The following is a 21499-nucleotide window of genomic DNA, read 5'->3' as shown; positions in this document are numbered from 1 at the left end:
GTGACAGCCTGTAAAGCCATGTGTTCAATACTTTTTCAGCTTTAGCTGTCCCCTTCCCTTCCTCCCTAAAACTCATTATGTTCTTGTTGCCATAAGGATTATAGTAACTTTCCTCAAGACTTAGATCAATGTGGATTTGCCTACTGAAAATAGTACCAAATTTAAAATCGCGATTTCCAAATCTCTTATCTGTTCATATATTTTTTCCATCAGATCCTCTAGCAAATGCTTACTGGCATTAGAGTTCCCTGAGACTCTGAACGCTGCTGCTGAGGCTTCTCTAAATGCTCAGCTTTTACAGACAGATTACAGCAGGAAATCACTGTACGTGCAGAAAGAGAAAAAACTTCAAAAATCCTCTCCTGACCAAACATTGATAAAACTGTTTCTGAATTGTAACCCATCTCTCTCCAGTTCCTTTTTATCTTCATGATTTCAGGTTTCATGCAGTTCTCAGTTTGTTCATTCATTGCTAGAGAAATATTTTCCTTTTGTATGTGAAAAGTAATTTGTATTTAATCTAAGAAGGAATTGATGTTCTTGGCATAGCATCAGTATCAGGCCAATGTCAGAATTCCTCTTTTCTTTAACTTGCTTCTGTGCTCCTTGGACACATCTCTTAAGTCTATCTGGGTCTAAATTTCACTTCATATTGCCATTTTTGACTTTGCAGTTCTAATGCAGCAAGGGTCTCATGGAGGGGCATATCTACTGTGGTCATTGGGGAAACTTTACCTGGAGTGAATCAGAATTATTTAGGTTGAAAAAGACCCTTAAGATCATCAAGTCCAACAGTTAGCCCAGGGCTGCCAAGTCCACCACTAAACTGTGTCCCTAAGCACCACATCTGTGCTTTTTTTTAACACTTCCAGGAGTTGTGATTCCACTACATCCCTGGGCAGCCTTCCAATGCTTGACTGCCCTTTCAGGGAAGAAATTTTTTCTTAATCTCCAATCTAAACCTCCCCTGGCACAACTTAAGTCCATTTCCTCTTGTCCTATTGCCTTTTATTTGGGAAAAGAGACTGTCCCCCACCTGCCTACAACCTTCTTTCAGGTAGTTGTAGAGAGCATTAAGGTCCTCCCTCACACTCCTTTTGTCCAGGCTAAACCGCCCCAGTTCCCTCAGCTGCTCCTCATAAGACTTGTGCTCCAGACCCTTCCCCAGCTCCGTTGCCCATCTCTGGACACGCTCCAGCACCTCCATGTCCCTGTTGTAGCGAGGGGCCAAAACTGAACCCAGGATTCGAGGTGGGGCCTCACCAGTGCCCAGTACAGGGGGACAGTCACTGCCCTGGCCCTGCTGGCCACACTGTTTCAGATACAAGCCAGGACGCTGTTGGCCTTCTTGGACCTGGGCACGCTGCTGGCTCACGTTCAGCCGGCTCTCGACCAGCACCCTCAGGTCCTTTCCTGCCAAGCAGCTTTCCAGCCGCTCTGCCCCCAGCCCGTAGAGCTGCTTGGGGTGGTTCTGACCCACGTGCAGGACCCGGCACTGCACCTTGTTGAACCTCATACAATTGGCCTTGGCCAAAGAATTGTCTGTCTTAACAGTAAAACTCAGTTTTATTTTCAAAAGCAAAAAGTTCCACCATCTAAATTAAATCAATCTCACAGATAACTCAGAAAAGTCCCATACTGGCAGCATGGATAATCAGTGACAAACTTTGAAAGGAAAAAAAAAAACAACTACAACATAATCCTCATGTCTGAATTCTAACACAAGATAATACTTAAACCTGCTAGTAGGTTACAGGTGTTATCTGGCCACATATTATGTTTTCTGATGATCTTTTGTGCATTCTTTGCCCTTTACAAGATCTGTTGCTTTGTGTTTGTCAAAGAAAATTTCCTTTCGTGCAGTTATTGTAGGAAACAACATTTTAAAGTCCCTTTGCCCTATAAAGGACTACTGCTCCAAGTCCTGTTAAACACAAGGTGAGGGGAGGATGCTTTCAGCATGCTTTGTGCTGGGCCTTGGATAACTAGCTAAGTTTTTTGTGGCATAGCATTCCTTCTAAGTCATCAGCCTCAGATTCATTTATGGTTGTCTTTTGCTTCGTTATTATTAAGCAGGATAAATTCTGCCTAGCTCTGAGCAACCTCAGTCCTCCCTTGGTTTTGTGCGTAAAAACACTGAAGGTTTTTCTGAAGCTGTTTGTAGGAGGCTTTTGGCACTGTGTTGGAAAAGTCCCACGCTTCATATGGATGGGGCATAAGAAATGCAATGGTCTTAAAAAATTCAAACTTCTCAGTCTTCTGCATATTTAAGACAAGAAAATAACATCTCCAGATCATTTAAGTGATCTGAAGGCTGAGTAAATTGGAATAGATCCATTAGGTAGTCTGTGGAGAAAGTAAGTTAATCAAGGTGAAGCTAATTTTGGCCTTGTAAAAGGCTAAGTAGACTAAATTGAATCCTGACAGCTGTCTTCCCTGTGACAGTGTTTTTTTACAGCTGAAATACAGGTAGAGATGAACTACAGACAACGAGCAGCACTTCTTTAAAGAACAAGCCTAACAAATGTTTTCACCATGAGAACTTTTTCTAACCAAATTTTCCAGTGAGTGGGGTGCATTGGATAAAATGCTAGATTAATTAGTCTAATACAAGAAAACCTGAGGGATGAAAAAGACGGTCCAGGTTACCCAAACATTCAATGATAAACATTCCTGAAATGAAATGTTTGCTGCTCTGCAAATACTAGAATCTTTTTCTTTTGAACTTATGCATCATTTTCTATATGTAGGAAAATCAGGAAAGCTTTGGGGCCAATGTAGAATTTTTAAAAAAAGTTTTTAAGTAATATGTGCATGATTGAGTTGTTTCTGTAATTATATATGCAAGCTAGGCAATTGGGTTGGTGTTCCCATTTAATATTACAGTTTTCATATTGTTTTGTGATACGAAAATAAGTATACAAGCCATTTTTTAAATACACCGGACATCCCATTTACAAGAACGCAAACAACAAACAGCTCCTTAACAGGGCTATGCAGGGTACACTCAGGTCACCTGAAATATGCAGTGATTATATACTGATGGTCATTGTAGATACTGAAGTGGAATATTAATATTAATCAGGTTTTTATCAGTGTGGCTGAACATTTTAATGAGATTTTTATGAATAGGAAACTGAGGTGAGAAATTAATTGACCCTGGATGTACCTATATAGTGCGCCAGTGTTAGTGTCTTGCAGTGGCTGTGACAATCAGAGTACGTAGGCAAGACAACTAGTGGTAATAACTAGTATAGCTGGAAGGTAAGGCCCGCTTCTAGGCCTAGTAACAGTTCTTCACGTCTGCCTCATACCTAAGATTGGCCTTTTGATACACGGTTGTCTCTGTCAGTTAGCTAATTGCTGAGAAGGTGTTATAGGTCAGATCCACCTGTAGAAAAGATGTGTCAAAGGGATATTTAACCACCTGACATTCATGCTAATACCCGGGTGTACTACACAAGATTACAGGCTTGAAGGAGAACAGGAGTAAGGATGGACCATATGGTGGACTCAATCTATTGTGCCAAACCAAATTAATACTGTGTGTAGGAAGGTTTTGTTCTTTTGCAAACAGACTCTGCATGTGAGAAAGGCAGTTAAATGATTTTTTCAGGTTTCTCTAGGTATGGTATCAAGCTGGAGTGCTTGTTACATGAGGGCGGACTCCCAAGAGAATGTCTTTCTCTCTTACAGTTCTGTAGTAGATGACAAACAAAATATCTGACCCATTTCAGGCTCCTTGAGAGTTCTCCAGCCTCCTCCCACTAGGCAGCAGTGTCACTGACTGACATCAGGGAGGGCATGAAGTGTGTAGATAGTGACAGCAGCACCATAGGCTTTCAGCCAGGGTACTTTTGTGGGCTCTGATGCTCTGCAGCCACCCCACACCACTTCTGCACACTGCTTTTTTGAATAGAGGCTTAATACTGCCTCCCTTGGTGAGCAAACACTACTCAGCAAATAATGCTGCTCCTGCTCATTGGCTCTTGAGCTCATTTCTCCCTCCTTGCCCACAGTGCAATTTCCTGACTTCATATCTGATCCCCCTTCCCCCCTACCACATTCTGTTCACACTTTCTTTTTTTTTTTTTTTTCAGTGCAGCCTCCCCAGCATAAGTGTCTATGTTGGGAAGTCTGTAGCCCTTACAATCCGATTACTGTAGTCATTCATTGATTGTTGGACAAGCAGATTAGAGTCACCTGAAAGCCTGTCAGAGTTCCTGCTGTAACCAGTTTGTAAGAGCAGTGAGGGGAGATGCTTTCTGGAAAACCAGTTTGTTTTGTTCCTGTCACTCTTCCATCTGGTGTGAGTGAGACCATAAAATATAACCAGGTGGAAGAAAGCCTTTCAGGTAGGAATCTTTTCTTCCAGTCATGAGAGATGCTATCTTTAGGTCACGGGTTGTTTTTCTTTCTATGTCAGAATGACCTCTCTTAGACACTAATGTTTTAAAGAAGTTTATCATTGCAATAAGCAGCCTCTCTTTGAAGACCTAATTGAGAGGCTACAGCTTTGTTTCTCTGAGATATATCTTTCTGCCTAAAGTAAACAAAGTATGATGTCTTACTTGCCTACAGTGATGAAATATTTGTGACAGCTTTTCAAAGTCACTATTTATTTGAAAGCATTTTGCTGTATTTCAAGCGTAATATAAATATAAAGGGCTATAGAAGACTTTCCAAATTATGCAAGTTTAGTCTTGTTAAATGTCCAAAAGGCATTCCAGACCAGTAGCCTGGGGGAACCACTTGGTTATGTAAGAATTGGTTTCAGAGCTCTAAGAGAAAGGAAGGGGGGTTTGTTGCTGTATTGAAAGGTCAGAGGTAAGCTGTCATGAGCATCAAAGAAACTCTTGCAGTGTTTTCAAGAGTGTCCCAAAGTTCTCAGTCCAGCACTCTGTACAGGCCACTAACAGCTGTAATCCTTGGAAGACTAAGCTTCTTTTTTTTAAAAAAATTGCCTTCTCTCAGCACCTCAGAACCAAATGTGAAACACAATTCCAGCCAAAGACCAAAAATGAAGGACAAAAGCAAAATGTGTAGAAGTTTTCAATGATACAGGATTTGTGCCATCAATATAAACAATGTTCCCGAAAGACAGCTTCTTGTTATAATTCATTTCCAGTAAAAGGGGAACCAAATTTGGATGCAAATGAGGGATAACTGCTTGCAGAGTAAGCAGAAGTTAAATGACAGGAACTGCATTAATATTTCTTATAAACAAAAACCAAAGATGAGATGCTGACAAAAAATGTTTAATTAAAAAAAAAAAAAGATGAAAAAAAATCCCCCCCCTACATCTGATTCTCTTCTCAACTGTGAAGTGATCAAATGCTGTGAACATGAGGCTATTATGTAGCACAATGACAGAAAACAGATGGTTGTTGTAACAGTCTTGGGAATGGCCTTGCATTGGCCAAGGGGCAGACTGTCACATCTTGGATTGCCAACTTCTATAATGCCTTAAGTTCCAGATGAAAAGTGGAAGTCATCGAAATACATACAAAACCTGTTAACTGAACAGATGCCTAAGTAATTCTGAAAACATGGGCATAATGTTACCCCAAATAATGTTTCTAAGCTGATGTGGATTAGCTATTGGGAACTCACACAGTCAGCCATCAGACTTTCTTGTAGGATTAGCTACATTTATAAAACTCTCCAGAAATTACCATTGTGCAGGTAGATTTGAGTTAGGCAAGTTGTAGGTTGGGAAGGAGCCTTTGTCAGAAGTAATCACTGAAAATCAGTCCCAAAGCATCTGAGAGTTTGATGTAGCATGTGTTTTTCTGGAGGAAAATTGACTTGGTTTCTGACAATAAGCATCATTTCTGTCTGCATTCATTTTCTGGCCTTTTTCCTGCTTTTCTCATGTGGTTATGAATTCACCCAGCTTACGTTACATCTATGAATTGAATTCCAGCCTAGCTTTGCCAAGCTTCCTTTCCATGACTACTAGATTAACTTGAATTTATCAAAACACCATCCTGTTGTGCAAACATTGCTGAAAAAATGACAAAGAACAAATGCATATTTTAACGACTTCTGTACCATCAGTCACGGTACATTAGATGGAGTAGCCACCAAAAAGAAATTTAGTTTGTAGAATGGTTATGTAACAATTAAAACCACAACACTAGTAAAATGGCTAAGTGCTAGAAGTGACCTGTTCTACCATCTGAGCTTTTCATATCTAAGTGCTTCAAATTTAGGCAGGGTGAGAGTCGCAAGTGGAAGAGTACCTGTAGGACTGATGTTTGCCTTTAAACTACAAATCAAAAGGTGAAATAGGTCTTTAAGCAAGTTGGTTTCCCAATGTTAGAATTGAAATTATAGAGGCAGCAAGACAGACTCTAAGGATATATCTGTGTTTACTTTTCTGTTTACTTTTTTCAATTTTTTTTAAAAAAAGTTAATTAACACTTTTGTTGGTATGAGTTTTGTCCTTTTCTATTAATCTCTCTCAAATTTGGGAACAGACATGTTGGCTATTTAGAAGCCTGTTGAGTACCTTGCATTACCAGATGATGTAAAACATGTACACAAACATATATATGCTCCAGTGCAAATATCTTATGGAAGTTTCACTTAAAGAAAGGTTTTTGCATAAGCACAGGTACATGGCCAGTACTTACAGAAAAGCAGAGGATGTCAGGGTCTCACAAAAAAAAATAAAATTTAAAATGGCTTTTAATCAAAGGACTCATTGAGCTGAAGGGATTGATTTGAGAGCAGGGTGATGTGCGTGTTTCTTCTCTGTATACATTTTTTTGTGACTACCATTATCAAAAGTATAGGGAAATGGGAGGACCATGGAGAAGAGTTGTGAGTGTCTAAGTTAGGGATATTCAGCACCATCAGAAAAAGAAGAGCTTTAAAGGTGATGAATAAAGATTTGCTTTATGAATAGCATATGCAGGAGGAGAAGGAGGATTGTAGAAAAGGAAGGTCTAAGTAATGAAGAAATGGGCTGGCCTAAGGGAAGCATCTGTCTTTGAGTTAGGTGACTAAAAAATCTAAAATTTTAAATACATAAGCTGGTGTATACATAGCCAAGTAAGGATGGCAAGTTCTTAAAGGTTTGTTTCCTCAGTTTAGTCTTACAAATTTAACAGCATGTTGCTCAAGCATATAACTGCATTGCAGCATGGAGTCCCTGGGTTAGTATGACCAACCAAAATGAAAACAAAGCTGAAAAAACACACACAAGGCCCCCATGCTGAAATTTAGCAGGTCCTCCCTTGTACTTACTAGTTCTGCAAGTCTATGCAGCTCTCTTGCCCTAAAAGGCAAAAATGTCCACGTAACAGAATTTGTGGTATGAATATTTGGAACAGAAAATATATCTAACTAGGCAGATAGACCACTCTAACACCTGCTGCAGCACTTCTTCATATCTAATTTTGTCAAGCAAAGATACCTCACTTTTAGAAGAATAAGGTTTCTCTTCCACATGCTGGAACAATACAGAGATGTCAAGTGTCTTATGACAGGTATAGTGTGAGTCCTAACGAGCAGGTCGTTTGTTTGCAGCAGGGGAAAGGAACAGAAGGCAGGAAATTTGTACAGCTGTATACTACTGGAGGTGTTTACATGCAGCTTCATGTTAGTCAAGCTTTGACTGCCAGTCCACATACACAGACTTTCCCTTTTTTGTTGTTGTTGTTGGTTGTTTGGGTTTGGTTTTGTTTTGTTTTCCCCAGTGTAATGTCTTAGTACAACGTATTTTTAATATAAATTCATCAAACAATGCCATACTAGAACAACCTTACCTTTTCTGGACTAAAATGCCAAACAAGCCTTGCTCTAGAATGAGCTCCTGATACCAACTTTGACCCAGAAATACAATGTTGATGTATTTTTTCCTTCCCTCCCCTTATATTAGTCTAACTTCAGTGCTTCCTTGGTCTCAAGCTGGGTCTTACTGGTCTTATTTGAGAGATTCCTTAAAAGCATTCTTAGTATGGTAACCTTTTGATTACTTACTCAAGAGAGTGAACAGAACTATTTTGATATTACTACAGGTAACTTATTTGCCAGAGGAGGGAAGGGCTGAAGGGGCTGTAACTCTTCATATCAGTGACATCCTCGGGGGTACTTGTCAATTATGTGATTGCCTGTTCCTATTGTCCTTACACTGCATTTCATCTCATGCACAGCCCGTTTTTTTTTTTTCTTTCTAATGGAAGTGGTATCTCTGTACATCATGAAAGTACAATTAAGTTAAATTCTTCTGGGAAGCCATACAAAAAATTGAGACTGCACATGTGAGGGTGAACTTCTGCCTCAGCAGTATGCACATTTTCACTGCAGAGCTAACCTGGCTGGATCTAGCATATGTGAAGCACCTTTTCTCCAGTTCTCCGTCTTAGATAGGTATCTTCTGGGGAATTTGTTAGCAGTGGACCAGCCGAGATGCCTTATAAATGCATTCGATAGGTATAAACACTCAGGCCTTCCATGGAGTTACTGTCTGTGGCAGTGACGAAAGAGCAATTACTTGATGTAAAAAGGGTTAGTTATTAATAAAGCAGACATTTCTGAAGGCAAAAGCAAACATCACTTTGCTGCGAACACTTCCAGTGAGACTGTCACTGAGGAATTTGGTCTGCTGGCTGCAAAGTTATCTGCCCTGAACCCATCTGGCTCCTCTGTATCTCTGTCCCTTGCACTCCAAATTGAGATTTTTCCTGAGGAGGGGAGGTGAAGAGGGAGATGGTGAGCTCTTCTTCCTGGGATCCATTGACAGGAAGCATGGGAATGGTTTAAAGCTGCATAGGTGAGGTTTAGACCGGACATTAGGAAGCATTTCTATACTGAAAGAGTGATCAAACACAGGAACAGGCTTCCCAGAGGGGTGGTCGATGCCCCAAGCCTGTCGGTGTTTAAGAGGTGTTTGGGCAATGCCCTTAACAACGTGCGTTAACTTCTGGTCAGCCCTGAAGTGGTCAGGCAGCTGGACTAGGTGATTGTTGTAGGTCCCTTCCAATTGAAATAGTCTATTCTCTTCTATTTTGACTGTTTCTCCAAAATCATAATTATTATGGATGTAATCGGTCTTTTGATAGTGGGATTTCTGGGGTGGCATCTCTTTCAAATGCTGTGGGTTGCGGAACAAACTGAGTAGACAAAACAGAGGTTAAAATGTTGATGACCTGGTGATAGCCCATACAGAGGGAAAGACTCTGGGAAGAAGGAGTGTACCTGGAGCTGTAGGTTAGGGCTGGAAGACTAGTAAAATAAATAGATTGCCAGACTGAATAAAGTGGAACTCAGCCTCCTTTGTATATCCCTAGCCACCTTGACTAGTGTAGGCTTAGGGCATTGTCAATCTTGGGTTAACAGTTTTTGTGTAACGCAAGGCAGAGCATCCAGACTATAACTTGGCCCAACTCTTCAGCGAAAGCATCTCCCAAGGATATTTAAATCTTGCCTTCCATTTACAAAACCAGATTGTAACTGCAAGAATAAATGATGAGAGGTAGGTGTGTAAAGAACACTGCTAGGTTATTAAACGTCTTGTTCTCATGAACTAAATTTGCAAACTGGCATACTAACCTGAGATCTTTAGTAAAACATGAATGTCTCTTTATGTCTCAAGAACATAGAGGTCTCTTGTTTTTTAATGCCAGTATAAATCAAGTTTGGAACCCTTGGAAAACTTGCAGAAAATATTTTGACCATATCACTTCAGGCTTGAGACAGAAAAATACTTTACAGGAAGATAGACAGATGAGATGAGTGTCCTAATACCAATTTTCTGTCCTATAAAATCTGTTATTTTTGAGTTGATAGTATTGTTAATGTGAGATCTGGTAACAGCCGCATTTATTAACATTGAAAATATTTGGACAGGTGAAACTTTTCAAGATGTGTGTGTGAACCTGAGTCTTGCTTTGAGAGATTTCAGTGAAATCTGCTGCTTCTCTCTCTGAGCTTGCTCACACAGAGAGCTTTTTGAGTTAAGCATTCTCCTCAGCTCAGTTGACTTATTAGCCTCTGAGCCAAAATGATACTTAAACACCATAAATGGTAAACGTTGCTGAGGCAGTCCTTTCGCACGGCCCAGACTAGGCATTATTTGGCAGTTACCCACATGATTCTGGCAAACAGATTCCTCAAGTATAATTAAAACTCTTATAAGAGTAAACAGTGCAAGTTGTTTGCAGCGTTCTGAACATAAGGCAGCAAGCTCTCTACTCTCATGTCCTTGAACTGTAACCAGTTGTAACCCTGATCTTGTGCAGCTGTTAACTGCGCTGCAGGTGTATATGTGCAGGGCTGCAGCTGACCCTGTTTGAGACGGGGGCTGGATGAGACGATCTCCAGAGGTTCTTTACAAACTCAGTTATTGTGTGATTCTGTGCACTGTTGAGCATGATACTTCAACAGGAGATGTCAGCATTCTGCAGCTCACATTAAAAAGAAGTCTTCAGTACATCTGGGTAGGCAAAGGAACAAGAAAATTCACTAGAATAGATGATGTCCATAAAATGTTACCTAGCCTGTAGTGAAAACAGTTAAAACCCAGGTCCGGTCTTTGGAAACCTTCTTAAAGTTTGCATCCTAATCTGCATTTTCTTCACTCCAGTTTCAACAGCAAATATGGGAATGGAAATGCCACAGTGCAGTTATTGATTTGTATTTAGCTTCTCTCCAAGTGTATAGATTTACCTGTATCTTTTGCCTTAGAAAGTAAGTAGTTGGTTGCATACTTGCAGTTAAACTGGCACGTGTACTGTGTAATTGATTTGTAGTAGGTTAACTGTTCTGTGCAGCATGAATTGTCCGCTTTTACATATACACCTTCAACACAATAACTCACCATTTCTTATTGATAAAAAGATGTTTACAGTTGTGTTCAAACACCAAATTCTGATCCAGGTCTAGGTTTTAAAAAATTCAAGTGTATTTTGGCTTAGGCCCACAGCTAACAGTAAGACTCCTCTTGCAATAACTTCCAGTCTGCAGATATGTGGAGGTTAAATTTATGTAAGAACTCTTTAAATCCTGGATTGAGAAAAGTCAAATAATAGGAAATCATTCTTTATCATCTTAAATTTCTATTAATACAAGTTAATAGTCACTGAAGATAGATTAACTTATTATTATGCAAACCCAGGTAAACAGAATAAGAGATTAATAGAAATAGTTTTGTATCAGAGGCAATAAATCTCTTTTCCCATTCCCAAACAGGCTGAGAATCTGTATTTTTGTAAGAAACTGGAAAAGTTTTAATTCTTATAATCTCTGTGAATTTAATGCACTCAGTGGTTTTTTTTAAACGTAGATTTGGATGCTTATTGGAATGTCTAATAAAAAAAATGAACCCTTAGGGGTAAGGCAATGCTGTGGGAAAAGCCTTTATTACTTTTGCTTTGTAGAAAACATATGTGGGTATATAAGGTACCCTTTAAATGCTTTGGTTACTATTTCTGGTCTCCCAGGCTGTGTTTCCCACTGAGCTGTGCACTGAATCTTGCTGTTTCCCAACGTTCGTGAATACTAAAGCCTGAGGAAAGGCAAAACCCATAGGAACTATACAAGTGGGATCATTGTCGTGGACTTTTAAATCTATCACCCTGCGTTAACACCTTATCAAAAACCTGTTGAAATGAGGAAGAGATCACTGCTCACCAGAGAATACCCCAGCAGGGTTTATTTATTATGCCAGACCACATCTCTGTGCAAAAATTGTTAAATTTCTTGATCTCATAATCTTGTGAGTGCTTTAAGAATTCAGTGCTCTATAAGCAGCCTTTGAGAAAATCATACTGTCTTCTGTATTAACTTGCGTGATTTGATGTGCATGAAACCAACTTTAAAAATTGTGGCAGCTTTTATAAGCTACTATAAAATAAACTATTTGCATGGTCTGAAAACAAGTTACTGAAATGTACCTGTGTTTTATCAAGCCCACTCCTATGCAGTGCTTCCTGATACTCCTCCTGAATTGCTTTGACATGATACACCTGGGAAGAACTCACTGCAGCAGCAGAAGTTGATTAGGGAAAGGAAAGGTCGGGAGAAAATTAACTTCCTGGAGTAGAATTCTTTTAGTCACTATGGCAGTACTCCTATTTTTTAACTCTTATATTTCTTCTCATTCTTAGAGGTGAACCTACACCTACTTGAATGTAGTAAGAAGTAAGAGTGGTGAGGGAGGTGTTAAATGGCTATAGGCGATTAAAGCGTATTAACATAACAGGAAGAGATCAGATCTCCCATTTTTCACATCCAGTTGATTAAAGCTTGAGGATGTGTAGATATATAACAAAATCATGCCCTTATGCTAATGTCAAACTAGATTTTCCTTAGGTTCCAGATTTCCTTTCTGGTTCCAGATGTGCCATATTTTTATTGTATGTAGTTTTGGCAGCAAAAATGCCCTGCGGTGTTACGAAAGAGCTTGTTCAGTGGGAAGCATAGTGACTTGCTGTACCTGAGCTGCGAGCTGTACCAATGCTTTCTTCTTTCTCTTCCTTCCCCTGCTTTGGACGCTGAAGCTGGCTGTCCCTGAACAGCATGTGAATTTTGAACCCCAGCAGAGTTCATGTGGCGAAAGGGGCTTTGTGGGAATTAGGGGAAGCTAGCCCTAATACTGGCCTTCCATTGCATGCAGCTTGCTTATTTTTGTCCTTTTTTCTTATCTCCTTGCCCTCTGCTTTGCTGGTGCAAGTCACAGATTTTGTTCCGTATGTATGAGACTAGCTAGCACTTAGCTTTGGCCAGGGCATGTGAACTTCTACGGTTGTTATGCTTTCTGAAGCTACTTTTTGCTAGCAGTGCCTGGGGTTTTGTGTATGGTTTTCCTTGTACTACTTTCCTGGAAAAATAATTAGCCGAGCATTTCCAAAAGGAAGTAAAATCACACAATATATTTTCACCCTAAATAGGAACAGTAGTTATTTTCTTGATCCTGAACGAGCAGCATCCCTTCTTTTCCCAAGTACCCTCCACAACCAAATCAACTGCTGTTTTTCCAGACAAGAGCAGTAAAGGCTAAAATTGAAGAAGCCCTTAGGTATATTAAAATAAGCTGTGAAAATGTACAGTGCTGCTATCTCATGGTAAAATTCTGAAACATTAAAGCCTTCATCAGAAGAGCACTGAGTTATGCATAGTGCTATGTAATAAATAAACAACTAAAAGCATTTACAGTCTTCAGAAAAATTTGAAAATAGTTAACATTCAGGCTTTGCAATTTGGCCTCTGCATGACTGTATCGGTCCCTTCAGAGAAAATGCAATGACTTTAGAGTAAGACTGAATAAAAGTAAATGATGTAGTTTTAGACTGGCTGTGTTGTCTTGTGTAAAACATCTGCAAGAAGCTGAAGCTGTCAGTAGGTCAGTTTAATTTTTTTCTAAGTCTAGAATTTCACAGTATCAAATTTTAATTAAAGGAAGAAATGTTCCATGAAATTAATCCCTATGACTTCTTAATGAACAAATAGCATTTATGGATTAGAACTTAAGCCTTTTTAATTGTTGCCTCCAAGTCAAGGAACATTTGACAGTTTTTGTGATGTTCTGCTTAAGCTGTTGGTACAATAAACATATGTTACTGATCAACATATACTACTGAACAACAGTAGCATAAGATTAGAGATCCCTGTTAAAAAAAAAATAAAAGTAGGGGAGAAGGCTTGTGTTTTGAAGAAAGCCTGTTCAGGTTGCCATGGAGTCAGTTTATTTAGCCATAGATTTACTATATCCTGGATGCTGCACATTTGGAAAGGAATACTGGTTGCCTTAGCTGTGATAGCTTCTAATTTTTCAGCTCTTATATACAACAGATTTCATATCTGTAGTAAAGAAAGGCCTTCGCTGCCCCTGTGGTCCAAAGATCATCAGCAATAGAAAGGGAGGCATTTTTACTCCTGCTTTGTAATAGGTATTGTGAAATCAGGTGATATTTCAAGGACTAAATCAAAGTGTGTGTCCGTTAGTATGTGATAGGTTTACAAGGATAGAAATGTCTTCAGAAAGTTATGATATAGATATTGTTGATATATAAAGCTGGCTTTGTTTCTGTCTCTGGAGTAATGCTCAAGTTTTCAATATTTCAGACTTAATAACCCATCTTAATGTTCCTCTGTGTGATGACATTGTTTCTCCTAATGAAATAATTCTGTCCTCTCTCCAGTAACTTTTCTTGCACTGTTGAAGCTGTACCATTTAATTTTTTGACTACTCATATACTGTAGACTTCTGGGTTTTGATACTTATCATCATAATTTTATGTTTAAGCACAGAACTGGTCTGTATAAGAGATCAGCATAAACATATGGAGTGCCTAAATTTAGTGTAAATGCTATTCTTGTGACTTGTGTGAGGCAGGTTCTGGACCCCTTCATTTCAATTTGACAGCTCCACTTACAAATAGGGAGCACTGATCAGTAGCAATGGTAATTGTTCTCCATCCTTTAATCCTGCGGCACATTCTTCTAGGGGTAGAGGCCTGCAACCCCAATAAAGCTTCTACTATCACTCATATCAGTAGGTCTGTTCACCAGTGCCAGATGCCTCTGCCTGAGATAACTTCAGAAACTAATACCTAACTTTTTTGTAATCTTGTTGGGTTTGTGATTCATATATGTAATTACCATTAATTATTTCCTTCCCTCCTTTTAATGTTTATGAAGCTCTCTGCAAGAAGGTGGTTTTATTCTAGTACATGAAACTTTCATTTCTGCAGCACATATTTTGGAGAAGTTAGCATTGCTGAAAAATTCCTTTTGGGAAATTATGGTGCTCTATTCCTTCTGTAGTTGCTTACCCATTCCTTTTTAATAAGCTGAGGCTGTTATACTGTATTGTCTTCCTTGATTACAGAAATCCATTTATTTAGACTACATGGAACAGGCATGCCAGTCTAATAAAGCAAAGAGCCATTTGTGAGGGATGTGGAGTGCTGCTAGTACTTAATGCTGTTTGTACCAGGGCTCTGCTGGAAGCAGCTTGGTCTGTTCTGGGAGAATTGCTGTTAGAGCCACTACTAGCAAATTTGTTTCCTTGTCACTTTTAACTCTCTTATACGAACTGGTTCCACTCTTTTCTTTGTTATCTGTCCTTCTCTGAAGGCTTGGACTTCTTTGATCATACCTTAAGTCTGTTTCTCTGGTCCAGAATCACAACTTTTATTTTCCTTTCCCTGCTCTCCTTTTGTAGCATATCTGCCTTCTCAATTTGCGATGTTATGAATTATTTCAAAACAAGGGATAACAGAGACATCATCTCTTGTGTCCCCCTTTTTCCTGTGCCTCTTTACTGTCTTACTACTTTCTTATTTTTTCCTTTTCCTCCTTTCCTCTTCTTCTTCTTTCCCTCCTCTTTCTCATTATATGGATTTCTGCTTTCCCTCCCAAGTCTGTTCAAGTGTGAAGCACAAAGTGATTTTCAGCAAGGCATTAGAGTAGTGAAGGAGCATGTGCCGATATTGCTTAGTACAGCAGTTGTTTGAAGCTGTTTCCCTAAGTAAACAGTACAAACCAGAGGAATATGGTGAACTACAGCAGTTTATTACTGTAGATGGGTTTGACCCAACTTCATTTTCTTGGCTATTTTTCATTGGCTATTTTCTGTACAGCACTAGTCACAGGCAGGTGCTGTAGGAAGCACTAAGGCTGATCAGTGCGGCCTGATGGTGAATCAGGCGTCTCAGAGTAGTAAGTCCGTAACACCAGGCTGAGTGGGTCTGTCAGGTCCCATATTTCCATTTTCACATGCATCAATGTCTCACTGCTCAGTGCCAGGAAAAGACCTACGACATAAGCCAGGGAGACAAGATTTTGGCTAGAAAAAGCTTTGCTAGAGTAGAGAAAAAACATCCTCTCCAGGCGGCTTCCAAATTTACATTGAGCTCAAATAACCCTGGGACAAGCTTAACTTGTTGCCTCCCAGAGGTTCAGTGGACGTGGTCAGTGAGGTGGTTTCAGTTTTTCTAATCACCATCCTTTTATGAATCATGGGTTTTTCCAGCCTGGCACTTTGTGTTGCTGTAATATTGTTTTGGATCATCTTGATACACCTTTGAAAATTTTTAAGGAAGGAATAAGCAAAATGAAGCTATTTTCATGTGCGCACCGAAAGTAGGGTTGGCAATTTAAAGGCAAGACATAAGAGGTCTGAACTCCAGCTAAACAAAACAAAAAGTGTATCCAAGTGACCAATAAATATTTATGACATGTTATATTTGGTCATGATCACTACTTTAGTTTCAGAAGTGTCTTTGCTCAGGTTCTTAGAGCAGAAATATCTTTCCTGGTCTAGTGTACCATATAGGTCATAGTTAAATGATCTTGCTTCATAGCCGGTGAATCCAAGACAGAGGAGACCACTGTGGATACTGGAAATTACATATCTATCACAGATAGATTTTATTTTTAAGAGTGATTAATTTCACTCCAGAGCTTATCATGTCATTGTACAGCCTCAAAAAACCCCCAAAATCAAAACAACCCTAGTTTGTTTTGTGAACTATGTTGATAATCTCAGATTTCAATCTTTCCTATCATCAATCAGCTGGCTAAGTGTAATCCAGGAGAGGAGTATGGAGAAGGTAAACCCATTTGATATTGGCCGCGTACAAATCTAAATGGTTTGCAGTTTCATACGGAGTGGTGGAGCCTATATTCCTGTGGGTTTATATTTTTAACTCATGAGAATAGAAACTTGCAGTACATCTTAAGATTTTTGTGTGAATTTAGCAGTGATTAAAGGCATCTAATATTGATTGTAAATTGTTGGGGACATTTTTTGCACCTGAACATGTATACTTGGGGAAAATTAGTGTACATTTCTGTATGATACTCTGTGATATCTGTTAACAAAGATTTAAGGGTATATGTGGAGGAAGGATGATTCCATTCCCATTCCTTCACTTTCTGCTTGGAGTACTGGCAAGGCAAAACAGTTGTATTGGGTGGTTTCAGTGATTTTTGCCTTCTGAAAGCTGAAACTAGACCACTGACTCAAAATCAGTTTGATCCCAAGGTCACTTAAGATGTCATGAAAATTCCAGTAAGAGACCCCTTTTTTTTCCTCTTCTTGACTTCACAGAAAAGAAGAGCAGCAAGAAGACAGAAAGTGCACAGGCTGCCAAGTTAAACAAGACTTTTGCACCCATTTTCCTTAAAGGCCTGACTGACCTCAAAGTAATGGATGGAAGTCAAGTGATAATGACTGTGGAGGTATCAGGTGTGTAGCTATAGAACAGTATTATTTAAAAAAATTGTACTACTGCAAAATAGGTGCTTTTTTTATCCACTGGCCTTTTCTTTTAGCAGGTGTTTTTGCATTTGGAAACAATATTTCAAGGAGTCAATCTTTCAAAAGTAAAAGCCAGGTTTGTCTAATCTGATCTTCAGGGTGGATGAACATTGTCCAGATTTAATGTGTTCAAACCCTTACAAGTATTTCTTTATTGGAATAATAATAATGATGATTATAAGGTTATTATTGGGTCCTGCTGTTGAATTAAAACTAAGTCACAGTGGACTTGTAATAGCTTCTGTCATGAACCAAACAAGATTGAATTCCTGTCAGCTGGGGTAAGATTAGTGCTCTAGAAAAGAGCAGTCCTGGTATGAACTTTGCTAATAGAAACCTTTGATAACCACCTATGTGGGATCTAGAACTCATTCTCCCTCTCTTGTATATATGCATCCCTTATTAATTTGTATTTTAATGGTAATAAGACAAACTTAGAACTACTCCACATTACACAGCATCAATTGAATTAATGAAATTCCTGAATGTTTTGAAGATGAAATTGCAGAATCAGGTGGCAGAAAAAACCAACCTTGTTAATATTCTTAATTAATATATGGTGGGGTTTTATGTGTGTGTCTGATTTTTGTGGTTTCCTATTTTTCAGCTAACCCACCTCCTGAAATTATCTGGCTGCACAATGGGAAAGAAATCCAGGAGACAGAAGATTTCCACTTTGAGAAAAAAGGCAATGAGTACAGTCTGTACATCCAGGAAGTATTTCCTGAAGACACCGGCAAATACACGTGTGAAGCTTGGAATGAATTGGGAGAAACTCAAACCCAGGCTACACTGACAGTACAAGGTATAAAGTTCTTTTTTCCCTAAGGAAATGCTAAAAGAAAATAATTCCGATGTGCTGGAGGAGTATCTATTTAAAGTACATGAGTGTTTATAAGGGCTTTTGTGAAGGATGCTAGTTCTCAGTCTCTACATCTGAATTAAAAAGGATATTGAGCAGAAGCAACTTTAAAAAAATCTTCTTACTCAGGAACATTATGTTACTATTTCAAAAATGCATTCCTAAGTCCTATTCCTAGGGACAGTGCAAAACTTCTGCTAAATACAGCTTCAGATTATAACTATAAGGCTTACTGAGCTATGGACTTAATGTAAACCATTTAATGATGTTTTTCTTTCTAATTAAAGCCCTGAGTATTTGGAAAAGCTGTCTAGAAGCCAGGTATGCCAGGTATCCTGGTTTTAATATTAGCATTATAGTGGTAGCAGGAACACATGGTTTCTGCATTTTGAGAACTAGCTTCAAAAAAATTGGCTTTGAATCTCCACATATGATGTAAATCCCGCAGTAAACACTGAAGTATCTACAAACTTTCTGTGATTGGGCATTCACTACCTTCATGACAGGGGACTTCATCTAATCTTATTGTGTGCCAAAATTTTCCCATAGCAATTACTGAGAATTACTGGAAATCAATGGGAGGCTTTTATTGTTTTTAATGTAAAGGATCTTAACCCCAGGATTTCAGGGAGCTGTGCCTCCAGGGGTGGATCTGTAGCCTGTTGTCACTGTCTGCTCTGAATTCAGAACTTGCTCCATTCTCTAAGCTCCCCTGAGATCTAGCCTTAGGGTCAGTCTTCTATATTAAACACAATTTTATGCAATTGTTAATGATGATTTATGACATGAGCTCTCAACTTCACAGCAGTCATAGTACTGTCACTTGCCCTTAAAGCTATTCCTACCCATATTCTCTAAGGACAAATCTTCAAGATTCCTTTTAGGGCAGCTTTAAAGTCTCTTTGTTTTGCTTTTAATATAAGCCTGGATCAAGTCAGGAAAGTACTAAGTAACTGATTAATTTTAGTATTGACACAAGCTATTTCCAAAATTAGAGCCTGACTTATTTTCACATTAAACACTTCGACCCTGCATGTTCAAAAAGCTTTGTTTGTCTGTGATTGTTTTACCTGAGACCAGTTAGTTATTAGTTACATTCAAGCTTGGCATTTTCTCCTGATTCATAAACTGTGTTTGTAAACGACAGAACCTCAGGATGGTATTCAGCCCTGGTTCATTAGCAAACCGAGATCAGTGACAGCAGCGCCTGGGCAAAGTGTTCTTATATCCTGTGCCATTGCTGGAGATCCTTTCCCCACTGTTCACTGGTTCAAAGACGGGCAAGAAATAATGCCAGGAACAGCATGTGAAATTCTGCAAAATGAAGACATCTTCACACTGATCTTGAGGAATGTGCAGTCTCGTCATGCAGGGCAGTATGAAATTCAGCTCAGGTATGTCTGCTATGAAAAGAGCTTGTTCCCTAGGAACAATTACTTACATTTACCCTCAAGTTGAAATTCCCACCTGAAGAAGACAAGAGCTCTCTTCTGTTCATACAACACAGTGGGGTACTAAAGGAACAAAGTATTTCTGAGGGATGAAAAGAACTAATAAAACTCACAGAGGAAAGAGGAAACACAAGAAGGGTCAGAAAGAAGGACAGAGCACTATAGAGTTTCCTTTTGTGATCCTGAAAAACAAAGCTTTGTGGCAGTAGTATGAGAAGCAATTTGGGGTTTTAGCAAGGAAACCACAACCAACGTCTTGATTTTGGAGATACTATTTATCATGTTTGCCATCTCTGAATATTTGTAAGGATGCCTGCTTTCCACGGGAACTATCTGACCAGGAAGGCCTGTTCTGCAAGATTGTGATCCATAGGGGAGAAGGTGTTCCCTGGCCTTGTTTGAAATGTCTGAATTTTATATGGAAGTTGTAGTCTCCTTTTTCTGGTGTATCTTTGAAATTAGGCACTTTGGTGCTTTGAACTATTTGTCATTCCTATAAAATTTGTAAGCGCTGTTTTGAAAATTTTTTTCCTGGTAAAATAACTGTCCTTTAAATGAAGAAACAGATTTGTTGGTTCTTTACCTTGTAGAAAGTGCCACAGCATTTTCCACCTCCAAAGGTGAAGGTTGGGTGTAATTACATATCACCTATGTGTTTATAGAAAACTTACTGTACAACTTTAGGGAGAGAGAGCATTTCTTAGTAGATGTAACCTGTTTATCCTCTAAACAGGGAGTTTAATATTTTATAGTTATCGTTTATTTTCCATCCAGTGTTGCCCAAATGATGGACATGTCACTGTGTAGAAGCCTAGCTCTAAAGTATGTTTCCATAGACTATCACAGGCACCCACAAACTAGCTTCGGTATATTTTAGTATTTAAAGTCAGATGAGGAACTCACTTTCCACCAGAAAAGAGTGATTTAGAAAATTATAGCTATTGTATACCAGGATTTCCTACAATTAAGTGTTTCTACGCTTAATTTCAAGTCTTACTACTAACATTTATGTAGGTAGAGCTGTATGTGCCATGACCTCTTTGCAAATAAGCTCTTCAGTAGATTCAGACCCTTCATACTCTGCAATAAATTGTGAAGTGACTCATTTCAGAGTAATTGGCTTGCTTGTAATCAGCCCAGCATTCACAAACTGCAGATTTGCACAGGTCATGTCTCCATACATCCTTGCACCTAAGAAAAATCTCTTGGGGGATCAGTGGCATTTTTAACACTTAATACCTCTGGCAGGATTAGAAATGCCAGTTCAACTTCATTAAGGTCACTAACCTCTACATGAGAGAGCAGGCCGAACTGTGAGAATTGCTACCTTCTGCTGGTGCATTTCCACACTTAGGTATGTGTCTCTGGTCATGGGCATCTTCTCTTATATGTTGCTGGTTTCACTTAAACTGAAAAAAATCAGATATTTCAGCAAAATTTCAGGGATGGAAGAAGGAAAGAGAACAGGAAACACAAAGGAGAGCCAAGAGAGCTTTGTGGAAGATTTTTTGTGACTGACTTAAGCAAGTCGACCATAGTGATTAGGTGTAGCTGGTGATCACCAGGCCAAATTCATCACTGAAGACATTTGTCAAAGTGGAAGTCTGACATTATCATAGCTGGAGAATATAACAGAATGTACACTTCGAAAACAAGTTATTTCAGAAAATCAGCAAGGGAGAACAATTTTTTGGGTGGGATGAGAAGTAAAGTTGTAGCTAGAAAACAACATAGCAGATTACATGTTACTTCCAGTTATTCTCTAATCCTTGTACTGGAGAAATAGTTGGGCATCCCTCAAAGATCAGTGCATTCATGTTGGCTTTTTCTAATCTAATAATGAGTACAGCTATGCTGCAATTAAAGCAAGGGGAATGCTGATAACTCCTTTTACCCTGCTGTCATTTGTAA

At 39.1% G+C, this 21499-nt stretch overlaps 1 protein-coding gene across 2 annotated transcripts in view; it reads left to right on the top strand.

The window, feature by feature from the left end:
- Positions 1 to 21499, top strand: part of MYLK (myosin light chain kinase) — a 216420-nt gene that overhangs the window by 114210 nt on the left and 80711 nt on the right. Inside the window, exons 1-4 of one of the 2 annotated variants that reach the window (XM_056348446.1) lie at positions 4255 to 4355; positions 17066 to 17203; positions 17883 to 18080; positions 19285 to 19531. In XM_056348446.1, coding sequence (XP_056204421.1) covers positions 4259 to 4355; positions 17066 to 17203; positions 17883 to 18080; positions 19285 to 19531 — 680 coding nt within the window. In that variant the 5' untranslated portion in view covers positions 4255 to 4258. Of the gene's footprint in view, positions 1 to 4254; positions 4356 to 17065; positions 17204 to 17882; positions 18081 to 19284; positions 19532 to 21499 lie in introns of those variants that run through there. The other variant, XM_056348444.1, reaches the window with a different exon arrangement.

This window comes from Falco biarmicus, chromosome 8 (genome assembly GCF_023638135.1).
Source record: "Falco biarmicus isolate bFalBia1 chromosome 8, bFalBia1.pri, whole genome shotgun sequence".
Classification (NCBI taxonomy): Eukaryota; Metazoa; Chordata; class Aves; order Falconiformes; family Falconidae; genus Falco; species Falco biarmicus.
The sequence above is the reverse complement of the archived record's forward strand: the minus strand, read 5'-3'. Positions and strand labels throughout refer to the sequence as shown.